Source organism: Pan paniscus, chromosome 9, assembly GCF_029289425.2.
Source record: "Pan paniscus chromosome 9, NHGRI_mPanPan1-v2.0_pri, whole genome shotgun sequence".
Classification (NCBI taxonomy): domain Eukaryota; kingdom Metazoa; phylum Chordata; class Mammalia; order Primates; family Hominidae; genus Pan; species Pan paniscus.
The window spans coordinates 67478554-67502029 of record NC_073258.2 but is presented as its reverse complement, the minus strand read 5'-3'; the positions used below and the strand labels follow the sequence as shown (position 1 = coordinate 67502029).

Below are 23476 nucleotides of genomic sequence, written 5' to 3'. Positions count from 1 at the left end.
TTCTTCGTGTACTGGGCAGTCCTAACTCACAGCCGCGCGTCATCACCCGCATTTCATAGATGAAAAAACTGAGTCTCGGGAAACTCACTCAAGGTCAAAAACTTTGTGAGGAGCAGAGCTCGTAAGAGCCCGCGGTCTCCAGAACCCCACAAGTGAGTGTTTTAGGGAAAGCCTGACTTGTGGGCCCCCCACGCAATTCCGGGGTGGGGCACAATATCTGGGCCCAGCTGCGCGGACAGCGGTTGAGCGAGACACACTGTCCCCCACTCACGCACGACCCTTCCCGGCTCCACCCCAGTCTAGAGACGCTGGGGGCCCCCGACCTCCGTCTCAAAACAAGCCCAGCTCAGATTTAAACCGTCTTTATTTCTACAGCAACATCTGAAAATAGAGAGCAACCGCCTCACCCGCAACAGGGGGAGCCCCTCCTGCCACCAGGGGACCGTCGCCGCCCCTCGCGAGAAGCTGCAGGCGTGGGGGTAGGCGTGGCAGGATGGCTCGGTGGGCGGTGCCCGGGGCGGGGTCGGGTCGTGCCTGGGCGGGGCCGGGTGGGAGGGGCAGTGCATAAGGCCGGGATGCGGGGCAGGGCCCGGCGGTGGGAGGACGGACTAAGGGGAGGTCCCCGTCCTGGGGGACGGGGCGATGGCGCGGGTAGGACGCATCCCTCAGAGGCCAGGAGGAGCGCGAGAAGGTCCCAGGACCCCCTTGGGAGGCGCCGCTCCCGAGAATGTAGAGCCTGGGAGATACCACCGCACGGAATGGGGGTGATTAAGGCCTGGGCGGTACCACTAGAAGAGGGACGAGGGGAGGCCCGGGTATACCGTGGACTGAAGGGAGGGGCGCGGCCAATAACTTATTTCTCTATATACAGAAGCAACGGCCGGGTTGAGTCGGGAGGGAGGGCGAGGGTGCCGAAGGGCCGGCGAGTGCTTAGTGTTCTTGGCTCTGGGGTCTGGGGAGGCCAGGCCACTGAGTCTATGGTGGAGACTCCAGCCGGCACCTCCTGCTGGCCCGAACCTAGGGAAGAGGGCCCTGCTGGAAGGAATAAATAAGGGATGGAGCTGGAGTGGGCAGGCCCAGCCTCCAGGGCTCAGGCTGAGATGACAAGGGAGAAGGTTACCCTGAGATTGAACAGAAAAGACAGGGGCTGTGGGAGAGACAGGCGGGACAAGCAGCAGGCCCATGCGCAGGGCTGGGGTGAGGGGGGTGTGCCAGGTGGGCGCTCTGGTGACTGGCTGCCCCTTCAGCATTAGCCCACCAGGGAGCTTCGTCGGGAGAGGTCCATGGAGCTGGAGCTGAGAGTGCGGCTGTCAGAGAGACCTGTGCCTCCAGGCTGTGGGCAGAGGGGGCAGGTGGCTCAGCCCTGTGCTGCTGCCAGTCTGTGCCTCCCTGGCCTGAAGGGGTCTGACCTGGCAGAGGCAGCCGGAATCCCTGAGCTGGGCAGAGGCAATGGCAGTTCTGACCCAAGGCCACACCCTGGTGCCCTGACACTCCCGTCCATCTCCACAGTGACTGTGTTAGCACTGGCCGTTTACACGTCCACCCCCAGGAGAGGCTGGGTTCCCCTCGTGTCTCCCCGTTGTCCAGCCCAAAGTAGGCCTGAGACAGAGCCAGGAACTGTTGCTGGATGAAGAGGCATGCTGGAGGGAAGCTTGGCAGCGCGCATGCAGCCCCGGCCGCAGCTGCCCAGTGCCCAGACACCCGCCTGCCCCTACCTGGGTCGGCTCTTCCATGCTCTTGTTGAGGAAGTTGAGGGAACTGGCCCGCTTCATCCTAAGGGAAAAGGACAGCCTGGGATTTGCCCAAGGAGGAACTCACAGGAGATGGGGGCAGGGAGAAGAGTGGGGCTGGGGAGGGAGCAGACTGGTGGGTGGTAGAGCCTGAGAGGGATGGGGAGGTTGCCTGGGGTCAGTGGGGCACACTCTGGGTCAGGAGCTCATCTGGGGTTGCTGGGGTGGTTCTTGAGGCTCACCTTGGTGGGGGGCTCACCTGGGGTTAGGGGGCTCCTGGGGGGTGCCCCCCTGCAGCTTCTTTACCAGCATCTCACTGCTGCGCCTCAGGGCATCCCGGAGTTTCCCAAAGGAACCGCTGCGCCTCAAGGAGCCACTGCCATCCTGCAGGTGGACAGGCTCGCCTCTAGGCCCCGCTGGCCACCTAGGCTCCCAGCCCGACCCGGCCCAGGCCCCGGACTCACCCCATTCCACTCAGCTGTAGGTCCCACATCCTCGAGGTCAGACTCAGACCGAGGCCCGGCACCCCCAGCCATGTCTCGGCTGCTGCGGCGGTCTCCCCGCCTGCCACTGCCATCTTTCAGCAGTTCTACCACCTTGGTCTGGCTTGCGGGGTCCAAACCCTGAGGGAGGGGCAGGGGCATCAGGCAGTGAATGGACCACACCCAGGGCCACACAGGTGTCTGCCCACCCCCTCCTGCATGGAGCCCCACCTGCTTGCGGTTACGGCTGGCACAGTCCTCTAGCGTGTGCGCGGCTTCCAGCTTGCCCTGGCGCCGGTATAGGGCCCCCAAGCTGCGCAGGGTGGTGTTGACTGTGGGGCTGTGGATGGGACAGTCTCAAACTCCATGTTCCCCCAGACCCAGGGCCCATCCTGGCACCCAGCCCACAGGGGGCCCTGAGGAAGCATGGACCTCCGGGGTAGCCAGAATCCATTCCTTCCCATGTCAAGCCTTGTGCTGGGCCCACCCAGCCTCTTCTGTCCTGGGGAAATCACCCCAGGGCTGGGGACCTGGCCCCAGGGCCCTCATGGGATGTTGTCACCAGGACCAAAAGCTGGGAGACCCAGAGCCAGAGAATTAGGCTGAGAATTAGAAGACAGAGCCTTCTTGGGACAGGTGACCTGTGAGTTGGGCCTTGCCAGATGAGCAGCAGAGGAGGGGTGTGTTGGGGGTGAGAGTATGGAATGTGGAGCCCGCCCTGCCGTGCCCTGCTCCCCAGCCCAGCCCCGCCCCACTCACCTGTCTACTTTACAGGCCTTGTACCAGCTGCCATATTCCCCATAGGGGGCGCTGTCCCGGCGCTTATCCTGGAGGAAAGAATGGTCACAAGAAGTGAGAGCAGGCCCCCCTCTGCACATCCCAGCCTCCCCTGACAGCCGCCCAGCCTGCCCCACAGAGCTACCTTGCTTTCCTCCCGCTCCTCTGCGTGCATCCAGATGGGCTTGTTGTCCCCTGGGGAGAGAAAGGGGACTGTCACCAGCCTACCATATAGGTCTCACCTGGTTGGGCTGGACACAGGACTGGGGTCAGGGGAGGGGAGACCATGGTTGGGCTTCGTTGAATGCATGAACAAGAGTAAGACCCAAAACACTACTGACCCTCTTCTGGACAGAGATGAGCAGAACAGACCCTTGCACCTCAGGCCACAGCCCAAGACATGTGCTAGGCCTGAATGATGGGCCAGGCTCCGAGGGACTCAGGAGCAGATGACTGACCATCCGGGGCCAGAGGTGGTTTCCCAGAGTGGGAGACACTGGGGCAGGCCCTCAAGGTGAGCAAGAATCGCCAGTGGAGAAGGGGGATGCAAAGGCGTATGAGGCACTAGCAGGCCAAGGGGGCTACGTGAGTTGGGTGTGTGCTCATGTGTGCAAACGTGAGCACAGGTGGCTGGGCACCATCTGAGGGTGAGGCTGGTGACCAGCCAGGCCAAAGCCTGAGGGCCTGCCCTGCTGAGGGATTTGTCCTGGGTGCTGATGGCAGAGCGGGCCTGGGATGGATGGGCTAGAGGCACCTGGTGACCACGCACTCACCATTGACAGAGCCAAACTCTTTCTCATGAGCGCGGGTGAGGATCTCCTTGTACAAGGTCTCCGCATCCTGGTACTTGCCCTGCTTCAGGTAGCAGGAAGCCTGGAAGCGGGAGACCCAGAGAGTGAGCGGGATGCATGCAGCCAAGCCTTTTTCTCTCCTTCTTCCCCAACCTCATCCCTGCCTCCCTCCTTCCCATCCTCCAGCTCCTCCCAGCCCCAAGGTACCAGGTTGTTCTTGGTCTTGGCCACATTGGGGTCATCGGGCCCGAGGCGTGTAGCATAGATCTCCAGTGCCCGCCGATAGTAATATTCCACCTCCTCAGCTTTGCCCTGGTTCTGGCACAGCAGGGCCAGGTTGCTGAGCTGCTTGGCCACATCTGGGTGAAACTTGCCCAGGACCTGGGATGGGAGAGGGAGCCAGGGGTTGGGCTCAGGGCTGCCCGGGCCCCTGCCTCCCAGACCCCCGGCCTGCCCAGCCCTGCCTGTTCCCACCTTCTCCCGGATCTCCAGTGCCCGCTTGCACAATGGCTCAGCCTCCTTGTACTTGCCCCTCTTGCCATACAGGACTGCCAGGTTGTTTAGTGTCGCAGCCACCTGGAGGTGGGAGAACGGAAGCTTCTTGACCCAGGCCCTGCAGGACTCTGGGACCTGCAGGGGATGGGGCACAGCCCCCACCTCCCACCCAACCCTCACTCACAGCTGGGTGGTCCTTGCCCAGTGTTTTCTCCCGGATGGCCAGAGCATCATTGAGCAGGTGGGCAGCCTCCTTGTACTTGTTCTGATCCCTGGGAGCAGGTAGGAGCATGGTCAGGGCTGTCCTCCAGCTCAAGGCCCTCCCCAGTGGTCTGCAATCCCTGTGGTCACTCCTGTACTCACTGAGTGTGTATGACAGAGTGAGACCCAGAGTGTGGGGAGACCTGCTCAGCTCCTGCTCTCCGAGCTCCAGGGGCTGTAGGCAGTTTTCTCACAATTGGCTGGGGTGCGCAGTGCTGGGGTCCCACCGACTGCCTGGTGCCTAGCATTCCTGGGCGCCACATGGCTCTCCTGCTGCCCCTTTAGCGTGTCCTGCTCTCCAGGTCCCAGTGCCTTTGCTCATGCTGGCTTTTTGCCATGGGAACCTTTTCTAGCCCTCTTGTGTTTGGGCAAACTCACTTTCTGGCAAAGCCCCTCCTCCAGCCTTGGTGCCTGGAGAAGCTGTGTGGACTCCCCAGGACCCCTGGAGTCCTCATGTGCAGTCCCTCCCCAGTTCTGGCCAAGCCTCTCTCTTACACTAGACAGTTTTACTTGCATCTGTAGCCCAGCTCCACGCAGGTGGGCCACGAGTCCTGGCCCACAGCAGGCACCAAGGGTTAGTGATCCAGGGCTGGAGCCTTCCAGAAGAATTTGGGCACCCCCAGAGAGTCCTCACCGATAGACCAGTGCCAGGATGTTCAGCATGGTGGCAACGTCAGGGTGGTCGTGGCCTGACGTCTTCTCCAGGTCTTCAAGTGCCTGCTTGCAGAGTGGCACAGCTACCTCGTAGCGGCCCTGTGAGGCGTATTGGATCACCAGGTTGTGCAGGGTGCGGAGCCGGGCCGGGATCTCGTAGCCCCCATGCTGACCAGACACATCCCCTCCTCCTGGGCTAGGGGCTGCAGGGCCAAGGGCAGGAGGTCAGATGTACCATCTGCCCACTGGACTGGGATGGCACATGCCAGCTGTGCCTTTGAGCCACTTGACACATGGCCCTGGGGAAGTCACTAACCACTCTTTCTCAGTTTCCCCATTTATAGAGTGGGTCTAGTTACCCCATAGAAAGAGGGGGTAGAGGCCCAGCTCCAGTACTTCAGGCTCTGTGTCCTGGGGCAAGCTGCCTAACCTCTGAGCCTGTGTCCCTGTGTACAGAGTGGAGGCCCCGATGCATAACCAGTACCATCAGCAAAGCAGGCACTGGCCCCATTGTGGCTGTCTGCATGTGCCTCCTTCAGAGGTGACTCGGAGAGGAAGAGAACTCTCCCAAGGGTCAGGGAAGCTAGTGGCAGAGCAGCACTGGAAGCCAGGCTGGTGACTCCACAGCTCTTAATTGTGATGTCTGCTCACCACAGAGCTGGGGGGATGTGAGAAGCAGCAGCACGTACAACTGTTCTTGAAGCTCTAACACACTAGGGTGTCATGATCAGAAGTGAGGCAGGAAGGAACATGGCAGCCACTCGGTCCCAAGGACCAAGAGTTCACACAACCTTTCCTTCCCCCACTCCAGAACTGCCCATCCTCACCTGGGCTCTGCTCATCCTCATTGGGGAACAGGTCATCCAGTGTGTCTTTGGGGACGTCCCCCTTCTCCTCCTGGGAAGGAAGACAGGATGAGCATCAGGGAAGGAGGCACAGGGCAGCCGGGGTGTCCATGGGCTGGGGTGGAGCCGAATCTGCTCCATGCTGCCCCTCCCTGCTCCCAGGCCCCCTTGCTGGGCAACAGTGACCATGGTAGGAGCTCACGTTAGGGGAGGCGTCTTCATCCAACTTGCGGATCTGGCTCATGAACAGCAGGTGCTGCTTCTCCTCCTCGAGCTGGGCCACGGCCTGCTCACTGCGCTGCAGCTTCTGCTGTGTCCCCGCCAGCTCCTCACGCAGCCACTGGTTCTCCTGCACCAGGCGCCGCACCTGCGCCCGCAGCTTCTGCTTCTCTGATTCTACAGCCCCCAGGTGGCTCGACAATGCCAAGATCACCTGTGCAACCAGCCCAGGTAAGGGTCGGAGCCCTGTCGACCCCCTCGCCTATGACTGTAGCCTGGGCCTAGTTTGGCTCTGGGACCCAGTTAAGGGCCAGGCCTGGCCCTACAGTGAGGAGCTGCAGGTCTTTTCTCTGCTTGTCAAGGGAGAATCTCCTCAAGGCCCCCGACACACCATAATGCAAAGCCCAAACCCAGGAGGCTTGGGAGTCCCCAGTTCCTTCCTTCTAGGATCAGGAGAACCCCAAAAGGGCTAGTTGGGGTGCTGTGCTTTCCCTGAGCTACTAGCCCCTTCCTTCGTCTCTCCCTGGGTTGTACTCAAGCCCCTGCTGCCACAGCCAGTAGGTTACTGCTCCCTGCCTCAGGGCTAGCGCTTGCCCACAGAACTCTGCTAGATGGCTGAAGGACCACCCAAAGACTCCATCCCCACTTCTGCTGAGGGGCCACAGCATCCCCTGCCTTTCTGCAGCTCCCAGGTAGGGAAGGGGCATGTGTCCCAAATGCTCAGTTGGCATGAGGAGCCACAGGGGCAGGAAAAGTATCCAAAGGCCTTGGCCTCAACCCCTACCCCTCTCCCCAGCCTCTGCAACTCCTTTCCTTAGTTTCCAGTCTCTTCCTGCCTTCCTGCCTAGGGTCCAACCTCCCTTCTTGCTCTTTCTTTTTTTTTTTTTTTTTTAATTTAAGACAATGTCTCACTCTGTCACCTGGGCCGAAGGGCTATGGCACCGTCACAGCTCACTGCAGCCTCTACCTTCCAGGCTCAAGTGGTCCTTCCACCTCAGCCTCCTGAGTAACTGGGACTACGGGTGCACACCACCACAGCTGGCTAATTTAAAAAATTTTTTGGCCAGGCACGGTGGCTCACGCCTGTAATCCTAGCACTTCAGGAGGCTAAGGCGGACAGATCACGAGGTCAGGATTTCAAGACCATCCTGGCCAACATGGTGAAACCCCATCTCTACCAAAAATACAAAAATTAGCTGGGTGTGGTGGCGCGTGCCTGTAGTCCCAGCTACTCAGGAGGCTGAGGCAGGAGAATCACTTGAACCTGAGAGGCAGAGGCTGCAGTGAGCTGAGATCGTGCCACTATACTCCAGCCTGGGCAACAGAGCGAGACTGTCTCAAAAAAAAAAGAAAAATTATTTTTTGTAGATACGGGGTCTCATGAAGTCCTGGATTTAAGCAGTCTTCCCACCTGGGCCTCCCAAAGTGCTGGAATTACAGGTGTGAGCCACCACACCCGGCCTCCACCCTTTCCCAGTCCTTCCCAGTTCAGGATCATTTCTGCAGTTGTGTCTCCAGCTAGTCACACCTCCCACTTTGCTCCAGCTTCACACATGGCCTTGATGCCCATGCCCTCCATGCAGATTGTTCCCCCTCTGTGAGAGTCCACGTGCTCCACCAGGTGTGGGGCCCCTGAGTGGTCCTCTCTACCTCTGACGGCCAACTGGCAGGGAGTGAATGTCCTTGCAGAGGGCCAGGCTGTCTGAGACCCTGTACTTTGTAGTTGGTTAGCAAATGCCTAAGTGACAGGTGTTTCCATAACCACTAGCTTTAAAAAAAAAAAAAAAAATTCCCCCAACAGCCTGGAAGTGTACACAGCAGATGGCATAATCCCTATTTTAAAGACAAGGAAACCAAAATGATACAACTTCCCCAGGGTTCACGTGCCAGGCAGGGGCTCAGCCAAGCTCTGAGGGGAATAAAACAAGTCTAACTCCTTGTACATCCCAATGGCTCCTGGACATCTCCAACTGCATATCATCCTGGCAGCCTCAATTAAAGGAGGCCAAAACAGAGTTCTGATCCACCAAGGCCCTCTCCTCCCTTCATTTGCTTAAATCACAAACTTGGGAGTGATGCTGCCTTCCTCTCTCTCTCCTTTATTCCACCCCCAGGTCTTGCTGGACCTACCTCCAGAACATCCAGAACTGGTCCCTTTTCTCCACCGTCATAGCCACCTCTTAATTCCAAGCACCAGCTCTCATTTGAATTCCAGCAGTGGCTTCCTAACCACTCATTGGAGAGTGATTCCATCCTCGACCCACTGAGGTTTATTCTCCACATCTCAGCCAGAGAGAGTTTTTAGAAACTCAAGTCAGACTGTGTTGCCTGCCTGCTTAAAGCCCTCCAGAGGCTTTCTGATTTCCTGAGAATAAAACCTAAACCAACCAGGCCATGATCTGGCTCTTGGCTTCTCCCCAGGCCTCTTCTGTCCCTCTCTCCCTTCCATGAAGCTCCAGTCACACAGTTCTTCCCCGAGTTCCTCCACCACAAGCTCTTTCCTACCCCAGGACCTTTGCACATGCAACTTCTCCCCTGCCTCCCTTTCCTGGAGGCTGGTTCATTTCTTCCCTCAGGTTTCAGTTTGTCATTTCCTCACAGAAGTCCTGCATGACCAGTAGACAAGACTCGCTGCTGCGAGCTATCATGAAATCTTGTTCTTTTCTTTGCAGAACTCGTCACAATTTGTAACAACCAATTATTTCTGTATGTGTGTTTTTGTCTCTAATAGGGCAGGAATCTTGTCTATTTTGTTGGGCCCTGTATCCACCTAACACCCTGGCTGGCCCTCAATAACTCATCTGTTAACGAGTGAATAGAAGAATTAATTGGTGGGAGGCTGTGTTTCCTTAAGGATTTTCTTTCTGTTCTCATATGCCATCCAGTCTCCCTTAGGTAGAGGGGAGCCGGAAATGGGGCTCTGCGTGGGGGCAAGGGTGATCATGGTCTCTTAGGGCAGGGCTGGGGTCGCCAAAGTGCATTTATTTCTTCAAAAGGTATTTACTGGGGTCCTAACATGGGGCTCCAGGAAACAGACGGTTCCCTGCTCAGATTCTTCTCCTACATTACCGGTTTCCTCTTGAAGGCTCGATCCCTCCAGTGACCTCCCACCTCAATGCCCCAGACTGACCTACCTGGGCCTCCCCCAGCCCAAGCTCAATGGCTTCCAGGGAGCGACGCAGGAGGATGCAACGCTCCTGCGAGCCAGGCTCGGCTTCGCCGGCCTCAGGCGCAACCAGAGGAGCCAGCAGGGCACGATGCTCCCCACGCAGAGTCTCCAGTCCCTGGATGACAGCCTTGGTGCCCAGCACGATCTCATCCTGGCTCAGCTTCTCCTCCCGCGGAAGCACCATCATGGCCATGGCTGTGGCGTCTGTGAGGACGAGGGTGCGGGCAGGCGGGCGCCGGGCCTGGGGCCACACCGCCGTCCGCCCCGGATTAGGTAAACAGGCGGTCCCCGGACGCCTGAGTCTCCCGTGTGCCCAGGTCCCCCAGCCGGCAGCCCGCACCGTGCCCGCGCTTGGCCTACAGAGGGCGCGCCTAGCTTGTCTAGGCCTGGGAGACGCAATGCGGTGCAGCCGGATCCTGCTTCGGCCCCAGACCACCGGCTCAGGCCGACTTAGGCGGCTCAGTGTCCGGGTTTCCCCGGGGACCCCCTAACCAGGACAGGTATGGGGAACGTGGGGGCTCACTCCTGTGCAGGAGACCCTGGCCCCTCCGGCGATCCGGGCCCAGCCCCTCGGACAGCCCCATCCCCAAAAGGCAGGCCAAGCCGCGGAGCCCATCCTCCCGACGAGCCGACCCTGCGGAGGCCCTCCAACTAGAGGGGCTGAGTACGCGGCCCCCAGTCCTTCCAGGCCACGCCCACGACGACCCCTCCCCTAGGCCAGCGCAACGCCCTGAGGCCTTCCCTGAAAAGGCCGCGCCCCCGCCCCGGGCCACCCGGGACCGCGCCCCCTACCAGGGCTGGCCCGATCCTCCCACAGGCCGCGCCCATGACGACCCCCTCCCCTAGGCCGACCCGGAGTCTCCTCCCCCGCTTTAGGGCCTGACCCCGTCTCCCGGCCCAATCGGCCCGCGCCGACCTGCGCCTGGTGCTCGGGCCCGGCTCCGACTCTGGCTGCCTCCGGCTTCACCCGGACCCGCAGCCGCGAGCCGGTCCCGCCGCCTCCATCCCGCCGGCCTTCCCAGCAGCCCCCGCGCCGCCTTAAAGGTGAAGCCGCTACCTCGGTGGCGTCGGAGGGGGCGAAACACGCTTCTCTTGGCCCGTTCGCTGCCTTAAAGGAGCGCGGGCCGGGCCGGCTCCTGCGGGAGGGGGACGGGGCGGGGCCATCGAGGCGGGGGCGGGGCGAGGACCCGCCCGGGGCGCAGTTCCCAGGGCCCGCCGGCCCCGAGGGGTGCCCTCGGCCGCAAAATGCCACGGGGCCTCAGCGTGTGGAGCTGCTCGGGAGGTCGAACCCGAAGGTACCTAGTGTGGCGCCATGGCGCCATCGAGGACGTCGGGAGAAACTGAGGCGCAGGGAGAAGGTTGGGCTTCCTGGAGTACAGAGCGAGGCGCCACTAACTGAGCGCCTACTGCGTGTTGCGCGCTTTGGTGCCCTGGGTTCATTGACTTAATGCTCACGAAGACCCGAGAAGTGAGTGCCGCTGTTATCTGGCTCGCAGATCTGACCCCAGGCTCCGCATCCCGGGGTCCCATCCGGTGGGGGATGCACCGTCTCTGACAGAGGTGGTTCAGCGCCCTTAGCTCAAGCACATCCGGTGACAGGTAGCTTACTACGTTTGGCTCTGAGACAACTCGGAAGGCTAGCAGAAATTTCCTCTGATAGACCCCGAAGTGCCTTCCTGCAGTGCTCATCCACAGCCCTAGCTCTGTCTTCAGAAAGAAGGCTGCTCCCTTGTGTCAGTTAAGGTATTTGGAGACAGCGATGGTGCCCCGCGTGGTCTCATCTCTTCCCTGGGCTGCCCCTGGTCCCTTCACTCAGTCCTACCGCAGTTTCCTGACCCTTCCCCATCCTAATTTCTCCTTTCTGGGTGTAGTCTAGCTTGTCCGTCTGGGTCCTGCTCAGAAGGTGGTGATCAGCCCAGGGCCCAGTGACCAGAGACAAGGAATGAACTGCAAAGATCAGAGGGACGTCCCCCCATAATAAGGATGCCACCTGTCCACAAAAAAAAAGCTGTAAATCAGGCTGCCTTTGACACAAGTGAAGACCCTCTATTTTACACATCTCAGTTACATCCAACCAGGTTCTTCTCAAACCTGTGCTCTGCCAATGTTTTTTTTTAAGTGACAGGTTCTTACTTTATCATCCAAGCTGGTGTGCACTGGTGTGATCATAGCTCACTGTAACCTTAAACTCCTTTTTTTCTTTTTGAGATGGAGTCTGTCTCCCAGGCTGGAGTGCAGTGGCACGATCTTGGCTCACTGCAACCTCTGCCTCCAGGGTTCAAGCAATTCTCCTGCCTCAACCTCTCCAGTAGCTGAGATTATAGCACCCACCACCACACCTAGCTAATTTTTTGTATTTTTAGTAGATACGGGTTTCACCATGTTGGCCAGGATGGTCTCAAATTCTTGACCTCAGGTGATCCACTCACCTTGGCCTCGGCCCAGCCTGTAACCTCAAACTCTTGGGCTCACAAAATCTTCCCATCATAGCCTCCCAAGAAGCTAGGACTACAAGTGCATGCCACTACACCTGGCTTTTTTTTTTTTTTTTCCGATTTATTTTCTTAGAGACAGGGTCTCGGGTCTCGATATGTTGCCCAGGCTGGTCTCAAGTAGTCCTCCATCTCGGCCTCCCAAAGTGCTGGGATTACAGGCATGAGACACCGTGACTGGAATGATTTTTTTCCGGATAGCAGATACTTTCATTTGTGCAACATTCAAAAGACATACAAAGACTGGGCTCAGTGGCTCACACATGTAATCCCAACACTTTGGGAGGCTGAGGCAGGTGGATCATCTGAGGTCAGGAGTTTGAGACCAGCTTGACCAATATAGTGAAACCCTGTCTCTACTAAAAATACAAAAATTAGCTGTGCGTGGTGGCGCACGCCTGTAGTCCCAGCTACTGGAGAGGCTGAGGCAAGAGAATTGCTTGAACCCGGGAGGCGGAGGTTGCAGTGAGCTGAGATGGCACCACTGCACTCCAGCCTGGGTGACAGAGACAGACTCTGTCTCAAAAAAAAAAAAAAAAAAAACTAAAAAAAAAAAAGGCAAACAAGCAAGTTACAATGAAATGTAGTTATCTCTGTGACTGCTGTCCTCAGCCATCCAGCCCCGCTCTCCGGAAGCAACTTCTGTTGTTTCTTATGTCCATTGATTATGTTATTTGCATCAGTGCTGAGCTTGTGTTTATCCTTGTCCATTTCAGCTGGTCAGTTTTCCTCCAGGGCCCCTGAGGTTGGGGTCTGTTGCGTTTGGGATCTGCGATCCTTCAGCCCTCACATTGGCCTTATTTTCCAGATATATTGCCACTGGTTGGGCTGGGCTCAGTGGCTCACACCTGTAATCCCAGCACTTTGTCAGGCCGAGGCGGGCAGATTGCTTGAGCTCAGAAGTTCAAGACTAGCCTGGGCAACATTGGTGAAACCCCATCTCTACAAAAATACAAGAACTAGCTAGGCATGGTGGTGTGTACCTGTAGTCCTAGCAACTCAGGAGGCTGAGGTGGGAGGATGGCTCAAGCCAGGAGGTGGAGGTTGCAGTGAGCAGAAATAACATCATGCCACTGAACTCCAGCCTGGGCGGCAAAGCCAGACCCTGTCTCAAAATATATACCTACATATATGTTGCACTGATTGCATTTTGGTAAGTCTGCCTCTGTGCATAGAGACTACATCCGACCATGACTGGACTCCCACCTGCCCAGCATGTTCTGTTCACAGGGAGGAAACAGAATATGGAGCACAAGGCACTTTTGTTCTTCATGACACTGGGTTTCAAAATCTTTTGAGAAATAACTTTCTTAGAAGGCTTTCCCTCTAGAGATTGAGATTTGGTGGTGCCAGGGTGAATCCTGGGCACCTCTTGGGACTTTTTTTTTTGAGATGGAGTCATGCTCTGTCGCCCAGGCTGGAGTGCAGTGGTGCAATCTTGGCTCACTGCAACCTCTGCCTCCTGGGTTCAAGCGATTCTTCTGCCTCAGCCTCCCAAGTAGCTGGGACTACAGGCGCATGCCACCACACCTGGCTAATTTTTGTGTTTTTAGTAGACATAGGGTTTTACCATTATTTTTACCATTTACCATTTACCATGATCCGCCCACCTCGGCCTCCCAAAGTGGACTTTTTTTTTTTTTTTTTTAAGAGCCGAGGCCCCACTGTCACCCAGGGTGCAGTGCAGTGCCACAATCATAGTTCACTGCAGCCTTGAACTCCTGGGCTCAAGTGATCCTCCCGCCTCAGCCTCTTGAGTAGCTGGGACTACAGGCAGGTGCTCACCATGCCCAGCTAATTTTTATTTTTTGTAGAGATGGGCTGTCCATATGTTGCCCAGGCTGTTCTTGAACTACTGGGATCAAGCGATCGTCCCACCTCGGCCTCCCAAAGTGCTGGGATTACAGGTGTGAGCCACGGAGCCCGGCCGCCTCTTGTGGCTTTAAAGCTTAAGTGGTGCCTGTGCTGTGTGCCCTGGATTGAAAGTGCTGTTTCAGTGTCTCTGTTTTGCAGGTGAAGAAACTGAGGCTCAGAGAAGTGAAAGGCGGCTGCACCGGGCTTAATAGGCTTTTTTGTTTGTTTGTTTGTTTTGAGACAGAACCTTGCTGTGTTCCCCAGGCAGGAGCGCAGTGGCGCAATTTCAGCTCACTGCAACCTCTGCCTCCCAGGTTCACGCCATTCTCCTGCCTCAGCCTCCCGAGTAGCTGGGATTACAGGCGCCTGCCACCACACCTGGCTAATTTTTTGTTGGCCAGGCTGGTCTCAAACTCCTGACCTCAGGTGATCCGCTCGCCTCAGCCTCCCAAAGTGTTGGGATTACAGGCGTGAGCCACTGCGCCTGGCCAGGGAGCACATTTATTTTATCACCTTTTTCCCGGTAAATGGAGAGAACACTTCTCAATCTCCCTTTGTGACTTGTGCAGGTTCCTGGCTCCAATTGTTCTGCTCACCATCTGTGGGCTTCAGTGGTTCCTTTGGGATTCTCCTTAGGCGCTGGCTGCTCCGCCCGGTGTGCTGGTGGGGGAAGGCTGGGCCTTCCCTGCTGGTTCTCATGCTCTTGTCGCTTAGCCTCGCATGTGTTCGGCCCTTTCAGCCACTTGGCTTTTTATCTTGTCTCTGAGGATTGCACTGTGTGTCTCCCAAAGGAAGAGACTGTTACTTCATCCTGCACTGTCCTGTGCTCCCCCAGCAGCTGCTGATCTCATGCCAGGCTGCTGATGGGCACTCAGTAAATGGAGAATAAAGGAAGAAATCCATGCCCAGTGGTGATTCAGCTCCTTATGCTCTTTCCACAGTGCTCAGCAGCCCCCTGCCATCCCATGCCTGGGAAGTTGTTCTTGCTACTTTTAATATTACTGTTTCCTCCCTGAAAATCACTCCCACTTCTCCTACTGCATCCCTTTAGATCCTCAGAAGCCCTCGTCCCACTGAAATCTGCTTTCTTAAATTATTCTTTTTCTTTTGGCTAGATTCCCTCCCTTTCTCTGAAGTGGCTGGGGCACTTTTGCCAAGGCTGTCATCCCACTTGAAATGTCAGCAGATAAGGCCGGGCACAGTGGCCCACGTCTGTAATCCCAGCACTTTGGGAGGCCGAGATGGGCGGATCACTTGAGGTCAGGAGTTTGAGACTAGCCTGGCCAACATGGTGAAACCCTGTCTCTACTAAAAATACAACAAATTAGCCAGGTGTGGTAGCTCTTGCCTGTAGTCCCAGCTACTTGGGAGGCTGAGGCAGGAGAATTGCTTGAACCTGAGAGGCCTGGGCGACAGAGTGAGACTCTGTCTCAAAAAAAAAAAAAAAAAAAAAAAAAAGTCAGCACATTCACCCGTAAGTGCTCAAGATGGGAGGCTCCTTAAAGACCATGTCTCCCCAGCTTCCTGAGCTTCCTGAGGGGCCCTTGTCTACCTTGGACACCACTAGTTGTTGGTTCTTTCTGCCACTGAGCCAAGAATCAGTCTACTCAAAGCTGTCCCCAGAGGCTCCTGGTTCCTGTCCTGTGGCCTTATGGCAAATCTGCACCCTCTCTTCCTTGTGACCTCCCAGCCAGGGTAGACCGGTCCTGCCCTGCTCAGTGGAGGGACCGCAGGCCTTGGGGTCAGACTCAGCTAAGTTCAAAGCCGCGTTTCTCCATTTGCTAGTGGTGTCGCTTTTTAGGCATGGTCTGTTATTTTACCTGCTTCCTCATCTGTAAAGCAGGGTTCCTATTACCTACTTTGTTGGGACATCCAGAGAATGCAATAAAATGGCATAAAGGGGCTGGGCACGGTGGCTCACGCCTGTAATCCCAGCACTTTGGGAGGCCGAGGCGGGGGGGTCACGAGGTCAGGAAATCGAGACCATCCTTGCTAACACAGTGAAACCCCGTCTCTACTAAAAATACAAAAAATTAGCCGGGCGTGGTGGCTCGGGAGGCTGAGGCAGGAGAATGGCGCGAACCCGGGAGGCGGAGCTTGCAGTGAGCCGAGATCGCGCCACTGCACTCCAGCCTGGGGGACAGAGCGAGACTCTGTCTCAAAAAACAAAAACAAACAAACAAAAAAGGCATAAAGGCTTAACATTAGGCCTTGTACATAACAGACACTATTCCTAGTGGTTGTTTATTCTCATCACCATCAAGCTTAGTAGTCAACAGACCCTGAGCGCAAGGTGTGGAAAAAGAATGAGAAATACGGGGCAGCTTCTGCCTGCAGTGTTGTTGGACAGAGATGCACTCAGAATGAAGGTGAGCCACAAATGAGGCGGCAGAGACTGAATAGAAGCAAGCGTGAGCTGTGTAGTGTGGACAGTAGGTGCCCATGTGATCAGGAAGGAGATGAGCCCAGCGAGGGATGAGCTCACCTCTCCCCAACGTCAGCTCTCCCACACGGTGGGGAGGCCCACATCTCCATCTCTGGCCCAGATCAGTCCCCTGAGCTCTACCCAGACCCATATATTCCACTTCCAGTTGGAATAGCACTAAGTCCTGTCCGAATCTCCTGCAGGGATGTTCACACAGGACAGTCAGTCTGTCCTGGACTCTCTTTCAACTCTGTTTTCTTTTTTTTGAGATGGAGTTTCACTCTTGTTGCCCAGGCTGGAGTGCAATGGCATTGTCTCGGCTCACTGTAACCTCTGCTACCAGGGTTCAAGTGATTTTCCTGCTTCAGCCTCCTGAGTAGCTGGGATTACAGGCATGCGCCACCATGCCCGGCTAATTTTGTATTTTTAGTAGAGACGGGGTTTCACCATGTTGGTCAGGCTGGTTTCGAACTCCTGACCTCAGGTGATCTGCCCGCCTCGGCCTCCCAAGGTGCTGAGCCACCATGCCAGGCCTCTTTTTTTGAGACGGAGTCTCACTCTGTCGCCTGCCCAGGCTGGAGTGCAGTGGCGCGATCTTGGCACACCGCAACCTCTGCCTCTCAGGTTCAAGCGATTCTTGTGGCTCAGCTTCCCAAGTAGCTGGGATTACAGGTGCCCGCCACTATGCCCGGTTAATTTTTGTATTTTTAGTAGAGACAGGGTTTCACCATGTTGGCCAGACTGGTCTCAAACTCCTGACCTCAAGTGATCTGTCTGCCTTGGTCTCCCAGAGTGCTGGGATTACAGGCGTGAGCCGCCATGCCCGGCCTCAACTCTCGTTTTCTAACCAGCTACCAAAACCTATTAATTCAACCTCTTAAGTCGCTCTCAGATTTATCTATTTCCTTCTAACCCTTCCACCTTTACAATGTCCTCATCACATCTTTTCTAAATGGCTGCTGCAGCCTTCAAGCTCATCTGCTGGTCTGCAGAGCAGGTCTTGTTTCTCCCGGTGTGTTGTATTAAGGAGATCTTTCTGAAATATGTCGTCTCACTTCTCTGCCTAGGTCCCTTCGCCAGCTCCCCTGTCTCTCAGGACAGAGTGTGCAGTCCTTGCTCTGGCTCACAGTAGTAACAGTAACAGCTACGAGGCTCCTCAGGGCCTAGACTCTTCCTCCGCTCCCACTGGCACTCACCATCCCCATGGTCTCCAGCTGCACTGAGCCCTGTGTGGTTCTTGGCATCAGCCACATTCTCCCTTATCTCTCTTATCTCCCTTATCTCATGCTACATCCTACGCCCAGAACATCCATCCTTGTCAGATGTCTTCAGTATGCCACTCAGGTGTCATTCCCTTTGGGACATCTTCTTGGACACCTCTTCCTGCAGGGTGGACATCCCTCCTGTGTGCACCAGTGCAACCTGTCATGCTGTGTGGCGATGGTCTGCTTGTCTCCCCTACTGGCCTTAGAGTTCCTGTATAGGTTGGGACCCAACCTAGGTTCATGCTGTACCTAGGACACGAACTAGTAGGAAGTTAATAAAAGCCAGATGTATGGATGGTTGGGAAGATGGGATCTGAATAGGGATATGGCCTGAGTCAGATGATGGGGTTTAGAAACCTGACCTCTTCTCAGCCGATATGTGTGCATTGGACGAGTGACTTAACCCTCACTCACGCATTGAACCAACCTTTATCGAGGGTCCGCCGCATGCCAGGGTGCTGGATACTGCAACAATGAGTCCGGCGGCTCGGGTCTTTGTCCTCCTGGAGCTCTCATTCGAATGTAGTACAGAGACATTTGCTGCAGGTAATAGTGAACTCTATGACTGAAGAGACAGAGGCTAACAACCAGGCTTTGGGTGGGGTGGTTGGGGAAGGCTCTTGGAGGAGGTGATACAAAGGCCACATCTTAAAGGAAAAGGAGCTTACTCTGGGGTTGGAAGAGGGATGTGAGCACTGAAAGGTCAGGTGTGGCTCGAGGGTGGTGAGCATGGCAGGGGGAAAGCAACTAGAAGTGAAGGTAGTGAGCCAGACCACGGGCCTGGTGGATGGTGGTTGGTCTCTATTCAGAGGGCACTGGGAGGACAGGACGACAAAGGACTCTATGCGAGGAAGGTACCCTGGCTTATAGTTGGAAACAGCGTTTGGGAGGCAGCATGGACAAGAGTTGCTGATGGATTGGGAGGGGCGGCGCAGGATGAGTCCGGGTTTCTGGCTGGAGTAACAGGATGGAGGCTGGTGCCATTGCCGACTGGGGAAGATCAAGGGAAATCAGGAGTCTTGCTTTGGCCATGTGAAGTCTGGGATGACTGTGAGTGTTCAGGTCGCAACATAAGTGGTTAGGTTAAATGGGAGGCTCTAGAGTTGGGAGGGGAGGCTCTGACCTTTGGTTTCCTCCTTTGCAAAAGGAAGCATCAGCAGAATTGATTTCACAGGGAGGGCTGCTTTAAGGACTCGATGAAATAAACCATATAAGGCACTCAGCAGCAGCCTGGCTCAAAGGCAATGCCCTGTAGGTGACGGTGACAGCTATTAATGCTGTCAGTCCTTGGACACGGCAGGTGAAAGGGGTGGCGAAAGAAGCAGTTTAAAGATTAGTCTGAAACCTCCTGTACAGCAGAATCCCAGATGATGCATGTAGGGATAATCAACACCTCACCCGAGTGTGGGCTGCACCAGCGACTTCCTTCCAAAGAGAACAGCATGGGAGCAGGTGTGTGGGACTTTACAGTGAGGAGCCCAGGTCAACCTCATCCATGATGTCATGTTGATGGCATGTGCCCTTCACAGGCTGCGCTGAGAAGGGCATTCACCTTTGAGGTCTTCCTCCCCACAACCTATAACCTCCATCCAGCCACGAGAAGAACATCAGACAATCCCCAACTGAGGGACATTCTACAAAATGCCTGACCAATACTCCTCAAAACTGTCAAGGTCATCAAAAATAGAGATCAAAAAGTCTAAGAAAATGTCACAGCCCAAAGGATCCTAAGAAGGCAGAATGGGCTGGATGTGTTGGTTCACGCCTGTAATCCTAGCACTTTGGGAGGCCAAGGTAGGAGGATCGATAACTGAGGTCAGTTCAAGACCCTATCTCTACCAAAAAAAACAAAACAAAACAAAGAGCCAGGTGTAATGACACATGCCTGTAGTCCCAGATACCCAGAAGGCTGAGGTGGGAGAATGGCTTCAGCCCAGGAGTTCCAGGCTGCAGTGAACTAGGATGGCACCACTGCACTCCAGCCTGGGCAACAGAGCAAGACCTGGTCTCTAAAATCAACAACAAAAAAGAAGACAGAATGACCAAGCGTAGTGTGGCATTCTGGGTGGGAGTCTGAAATGGAGAAAGGACATTAGGGAAAAACTAAGGACATGCATAAAATAGGGACATTTATTTATTTATTTGAGAAAGAGTCTCACTCTGTCGCCCAGGTTGGAGTGCAGTGGTGCAATCTTGGCTCACTGCAACCTCCGCCTCCCAGGTTCAAGCGATTTTCTTGCCTCAGCCTCCCGAGTAGCTGCGATTACAGGTGCCCACCACCATGCCTGGCTAATTTTTGTATTTTTAGTAGAGATGGGGTTTCACCACATTGGCTAGGCTGGTCTTGAACTCCTGACCTCAGATGATCCACCTGCCTCAGCCTCCCCAAGTGCTGTGATTATGGGAGTGAACCACCGCGCCCGGCCAAAATAGGGACTTTAGTTAATAATCGTGCATCACAATTGACTCACTAGTTATGACAAATGCACATGAATATAACATGTTAACAGTAAGGGAAACTGGCAGGGCGGTATATAGCCACTCTTTCTACTATTTTTGCAACTTTTCCATAAATCTAAAGGTATTCTAAAATAAAATAGTTTACTTAAAAATAAAACCAGTCTGGAGTTGGCGTGCAGGTTAGATAGAGGCTCTTCCACTTTCTGCATCAAAAGGCCATCCCTTTGCCTTTAGTCTCTGGCGGACCTTGGGCAGCTCTGCTCTGGTCCAGCCTTAACTCCTGGTGACTGGGCACAGCTGCTTCAGGGTCTGAGTCAGCACCTTCCACCTGAGTTGCCTTGTGCTCCAAACTGTCCCTACACAGCTGATTTCCTCTTCTTTGCTCGGGGTAGGAGTCTATCTTCTTACTTCTGAGCCTATGAGAAAACCCAGGTGTCTTTTGGGCTAAGGCATCAGTTAAAATGTCTTGAGTAGCACATCTGGATTTGGGACCCAATTCCAGCAGCAAGAGGGAACTTCATTCTGCAAACGAATATTTATTGTGCACCTGTGATGGGCCAAGCAGTATTTTGGGTGCCAAGGATACAACAGGGAAAAACATTTCCTCTTTTCTTGGAGCTTGCATTCTTGTGGGAGAGACAAATGAATAATTAATGCCAAGGAGTGGGAAATATGAGTAAGAAAAAAAAAAAAGAGGGGTTGGAGAAGGGAAGGCCTCCTGAGGTGACATTTCAGCCAAGACCTGAATGAGGGAGCAAGCCACACGGGCCTGAGGGCAGCAGCAGGATGGACAGGACCAAAGGTCCGTGCAAAGGCCCTGAGGCTGAGTGGTGTTTGAGGAATGTTGAGAGGCCAGTGAGGAGGGGAAGCATAAGAGGAATTAAGATCCAGCAGCTCCTGGGAGATCAGACCATGTGGGCCCCTCACAGGTAAGGCTTCAGCTTACACACCTAGGTAGGTGGGACACTCTGCACAATTTGGATCAGCAATCCAACACGATCTGCTCAGCTCTGAAAAATCTCTGGCTATTGAGTGGAGAACAGGCTACAGGGAGAAGAGGGTGGGAGCAGGGATAATTAGGAGCCTATTGCAATATCCAGACAAGAGATAATCGCAGTAGAGGAAGGGGCAAGGCACTGTCAGGATAAGCCTGGAGGATTTGCTCATGGATTAGATGGTGGGTACAAGAGAAACAGGAATCGAGGAGGATTCCCCAGTTTTCGGCCTTGGAACTGAAGAACCGAGTTTGCATTTACTAGGAGGGAAGTCTCCCCAGGGGAGCACATTTCACACCATGGGGCCGAGTGAGCTCCCTTTAGGGCTGAGTGTGGGGAGAGAGGAGGCTACATTAGAGGCTGGAGCCCCGAGTCCTCCAGGGTTTTGAGGCTGGGAAGCTGAGGACACCATAGCAAGGGAGGCCAAGAAGGAGAGGCCAGGGAGGTGAGAGGAGAGCACAGAGCTGTCCACAGGCCAGGTGGAAAGACTCAAGCGGGTGATTATTTGCATCCGATGCTACTGATAGGACTGGGCAACCCAGGTCACTGGCAACTGTGGAAAGGAAACTTTTGGTGGGATTGTGAGGAAAAAACTGGAAGGGAGTGGGCAGAAGTGGAGACGGGGAACACACACAGCTCTTTGGAAGAGTTTTGCTGTAAGGGGAGCAGAGACAAGGCATGGCAGCTGAAGGGAATCTGGAAGTCTCTGGTCTTTGATATTGAGCTATACCCACTTGGGATGCATGTAAGTGGGTGGAAAGTCCTGGCAGAGGGGAGAACCCGTGGTGCAGGAGAGAGGGCGACTGTAGGAGAAAAGCCCTCAAGGAGTGAAGAGGGATGGGCCCCGAGGATGGGAGCAGGGTGGGACATTTATTGCCACAGAAGGGGAGGCTGAGGATATGGTGTCAGATGCAGACGGGCTGAGAGTTCACCCTTCACCCTCTCTCCTAGCTCTAAGCCAGAACCTAAGAGGGCCAGAAGCTGGGATCCAAGTCTACTTGTCCCACCCCCTCCACTGGAACTCCCTGGCCCCCAGCTCTGCACAGCTCCTGCCCTGCAGCCCTCGCCTGGCTGTGCTCCGGGAAGGCCTCGTGGGCACTTCACCCTGCTCTGCAGCCACACTCACACCCTGGATCCAGGTCACACTAGGTATGATTTGCTTCTCCTGGCCTTTCCTCTCACCAGCCCCGCTATCACCTCATTTAGAAGGCAGGTATGATTTTCATTTTCTAGGCTCAGAGAGTTTGCGCAGGGCCACACAGCTGGGTCCCCAAGCCTCTCTATGTGAGGTCGTCTGGGCACAGGGCTTGGGGAACCCAAGACTGAGGCCAGTGACAGCAAGCTCTGGATGGCCATCCACTCCTCTGGGGCTATACCTGTAGGGCAAGGATGCCAAGCGCTGCCTCTCCTGCAAGCCTTCACCTCTGGACACTTCTCTTTTTTGAGACAGAGTCTCATTCTGTCGTCCAGGCTGGAGTGCGGTGGCACGATCTCAGCTCACTGCAACCTCCGCCTCCCGGGTTCAAGTGATTCTCGTGCCTCAGCCTCCTGAGTAGCTGAGATTACAGGCACATACCACCACGCCCGGCAAAAATTTTTTTTTTTTTTGAGACGGAGTCTCGCTGTGTCGCCAGGCTGGAGTACAGTGGCGCGATCTCGGCTCACTGCAACCTCCACCTCCTGAGTTCAAGTGATTCTCCTGCCTCAGCCTCCTGAGTAGCTGGGATTACAGGCACGTGCCACCACACCCAGCTAATCTTTGTATTTTTAGTAGGGACGGGGTTTCACCATGTTGGCCAGGATGGTCTTAATCTCCTGACCTCATGATCCGCCCACCTCAGCCTCCCAAAGTGCTGGGATTACAGGTGTGAGCCACCGCACCCAGCCAATTTTTTATATTTTTTAGTAGAGACGGGGTTTCGCCACATTGCCCAGGCTGGTCTCAAACTCCTGAGTTCAGGCAAAACGCCTGCCTTGGCCTCCCAAAGTGCTGGGATTACAGGCGTGAGCCACTGCGCCTGGCCACCTCTGGGCACTTCTTCATGGGGAAGGCTGTGTGTGCAGGCCTGTCTTGGAAGCTAGTGGAAAAACCGGGCGCCCAGGGGACAGTGGCTACCACTGCTTTCCATCTCTAAGTCAAGGGCGGGCAGGAAAAGGAACTCCACAGATGTCCCTCAGCCCTATTTCCTCCACCTGCAGAGGCAAAGACCCCACTGGCTCGGACTTCACCAACCTGGAGCAGGGGAGAGAAGCTAAGTTCTGACCTTTGATCAGAAGATGGGGAAGCCACACTCAACACGTCACTGCCTTGGGAGGTGGATTTGGGGATGGTGGGTCCTGGGGAAAAACGGGCTTTTGGTGTGGAAATGACATCTTTCCTGTTTCCGACCTCTGCCTGCCTCATGCCAGGTGAGACACCTTCATGCCTGTTTCCATGATTGAGAACATGGGAGTACGCTTCTTTCCACCTACGTTCCTGGTGGATTTTCACTGGAGTTGGGCTGCACTGTGGAAAAGGGGTTGGGCAGCTCCTGTGGCACAGTGAGGGGGCATAGAAGCCCA

The 23476-nt window shown here is 55.5% G+C and overlaps 2 protein-coding genes across 15 annotated transcripts in view; one reads left to right on the top strand and one right to left on the bottom strand.

Annotated features, from left to right (window-relative positions):
• Positions 1–346: 346 nt before the first annotated feature.
• Positions 347–23476, bottom strand: part of LOC100990116 (phosphofurin acidic cluster sorting protein 1) — a 198789-nt gene continuing 175659 nt past the window's right edge. The window contains exons 24-39 of one of the 10 annotated variants that reach the window (XM_034933063.3): positions 17887–17999; positions 9389–9664; positions 6238–6468; positions 6018–6087; positions 5171–5393; positions 4460–4547; positions 4255–4356; positions 3988–4161; positions 3763–3862; positions 3135–3184; positions 2972–3039; positions 2444–2552; positions 2195–2353; positions 1990–2114; positions 1716–1773; positions 347–1333 (exon numbers count right to left, since the gene is read on the bottom strand). In XM_034933063.3, the coding sequence (XP_034788954.3) occupies positions 1250–1333; positions 1716–1773; positions 1990–2114; positions 2195–2353; positions 2444–2552; positions 2972–3039; positions 3135–3184; positions 3763–3862; positions 3988–4161; positions 4255–4356; positions 4460–4547; positions 5171–5393; positions 6018–6087; positions 6238–6468; positions 9389–9664; positions 17887–17999 (2030 nt within the window). In that variant the 3' untranslated portion in view covers positions 347–1249. Of the gene's footprint in view, positions 1334–1715; positions 1774–1989; positions 2115–2194; positions 2354–2443; positions 2553–2971; positions 3040–3134; positions 3185–3762; positions 3863–3987; positions 4162–4254; positions 4357–4459; positions 4548–5170; positions 5394–6017; positions 6088–6237; positions 6469–9388; positions 9665–10307; positions 10475–17886; positions 18000–23476 lie in introns of those variants that run through there. The other 9 variants (XM_034933064.3, XM_034933065.3, XM_003828659.5 and 6 more) reach the window with 9 other exon arrangements.
• On the top strand, positions 9802–23379 carry LOC129393381 (uncharacterized). 5 transcript variants are annotated; one of them, XR_008620211.2, is made up of 3 exons: positions 9802–9923; positions 21866–22063; positions 23114–23379. XR_008620211.2 is itself a non-coding variant. In XM_055094547.1 (3 exons), exons 1-3 carry the CDS (start codon positions 10669–10671, stop codon positions 23175–23177), a joined length of 312 nt encoding a protein of 103 aa, XP_054950522.1. In that variant the 5' UTR covers positions 10558–10668; the 3' UTR covers positions 23178–23330. The 5 variants fall into 5 exon arrangements, 1 of the variants encoding a protein (XP_054950522.1); XR_010113455.1 differs by lacking the exon at positions 9802–9923 and adding an exon at positions 10329–10467 and having other exon boundaries at positions 23114–23330; XM_055094547.1 differs by lacking the exon at positions 9802–9923 and adding an exon at positions 10558–10718 and having other exon boundaries at positions 23114–23330.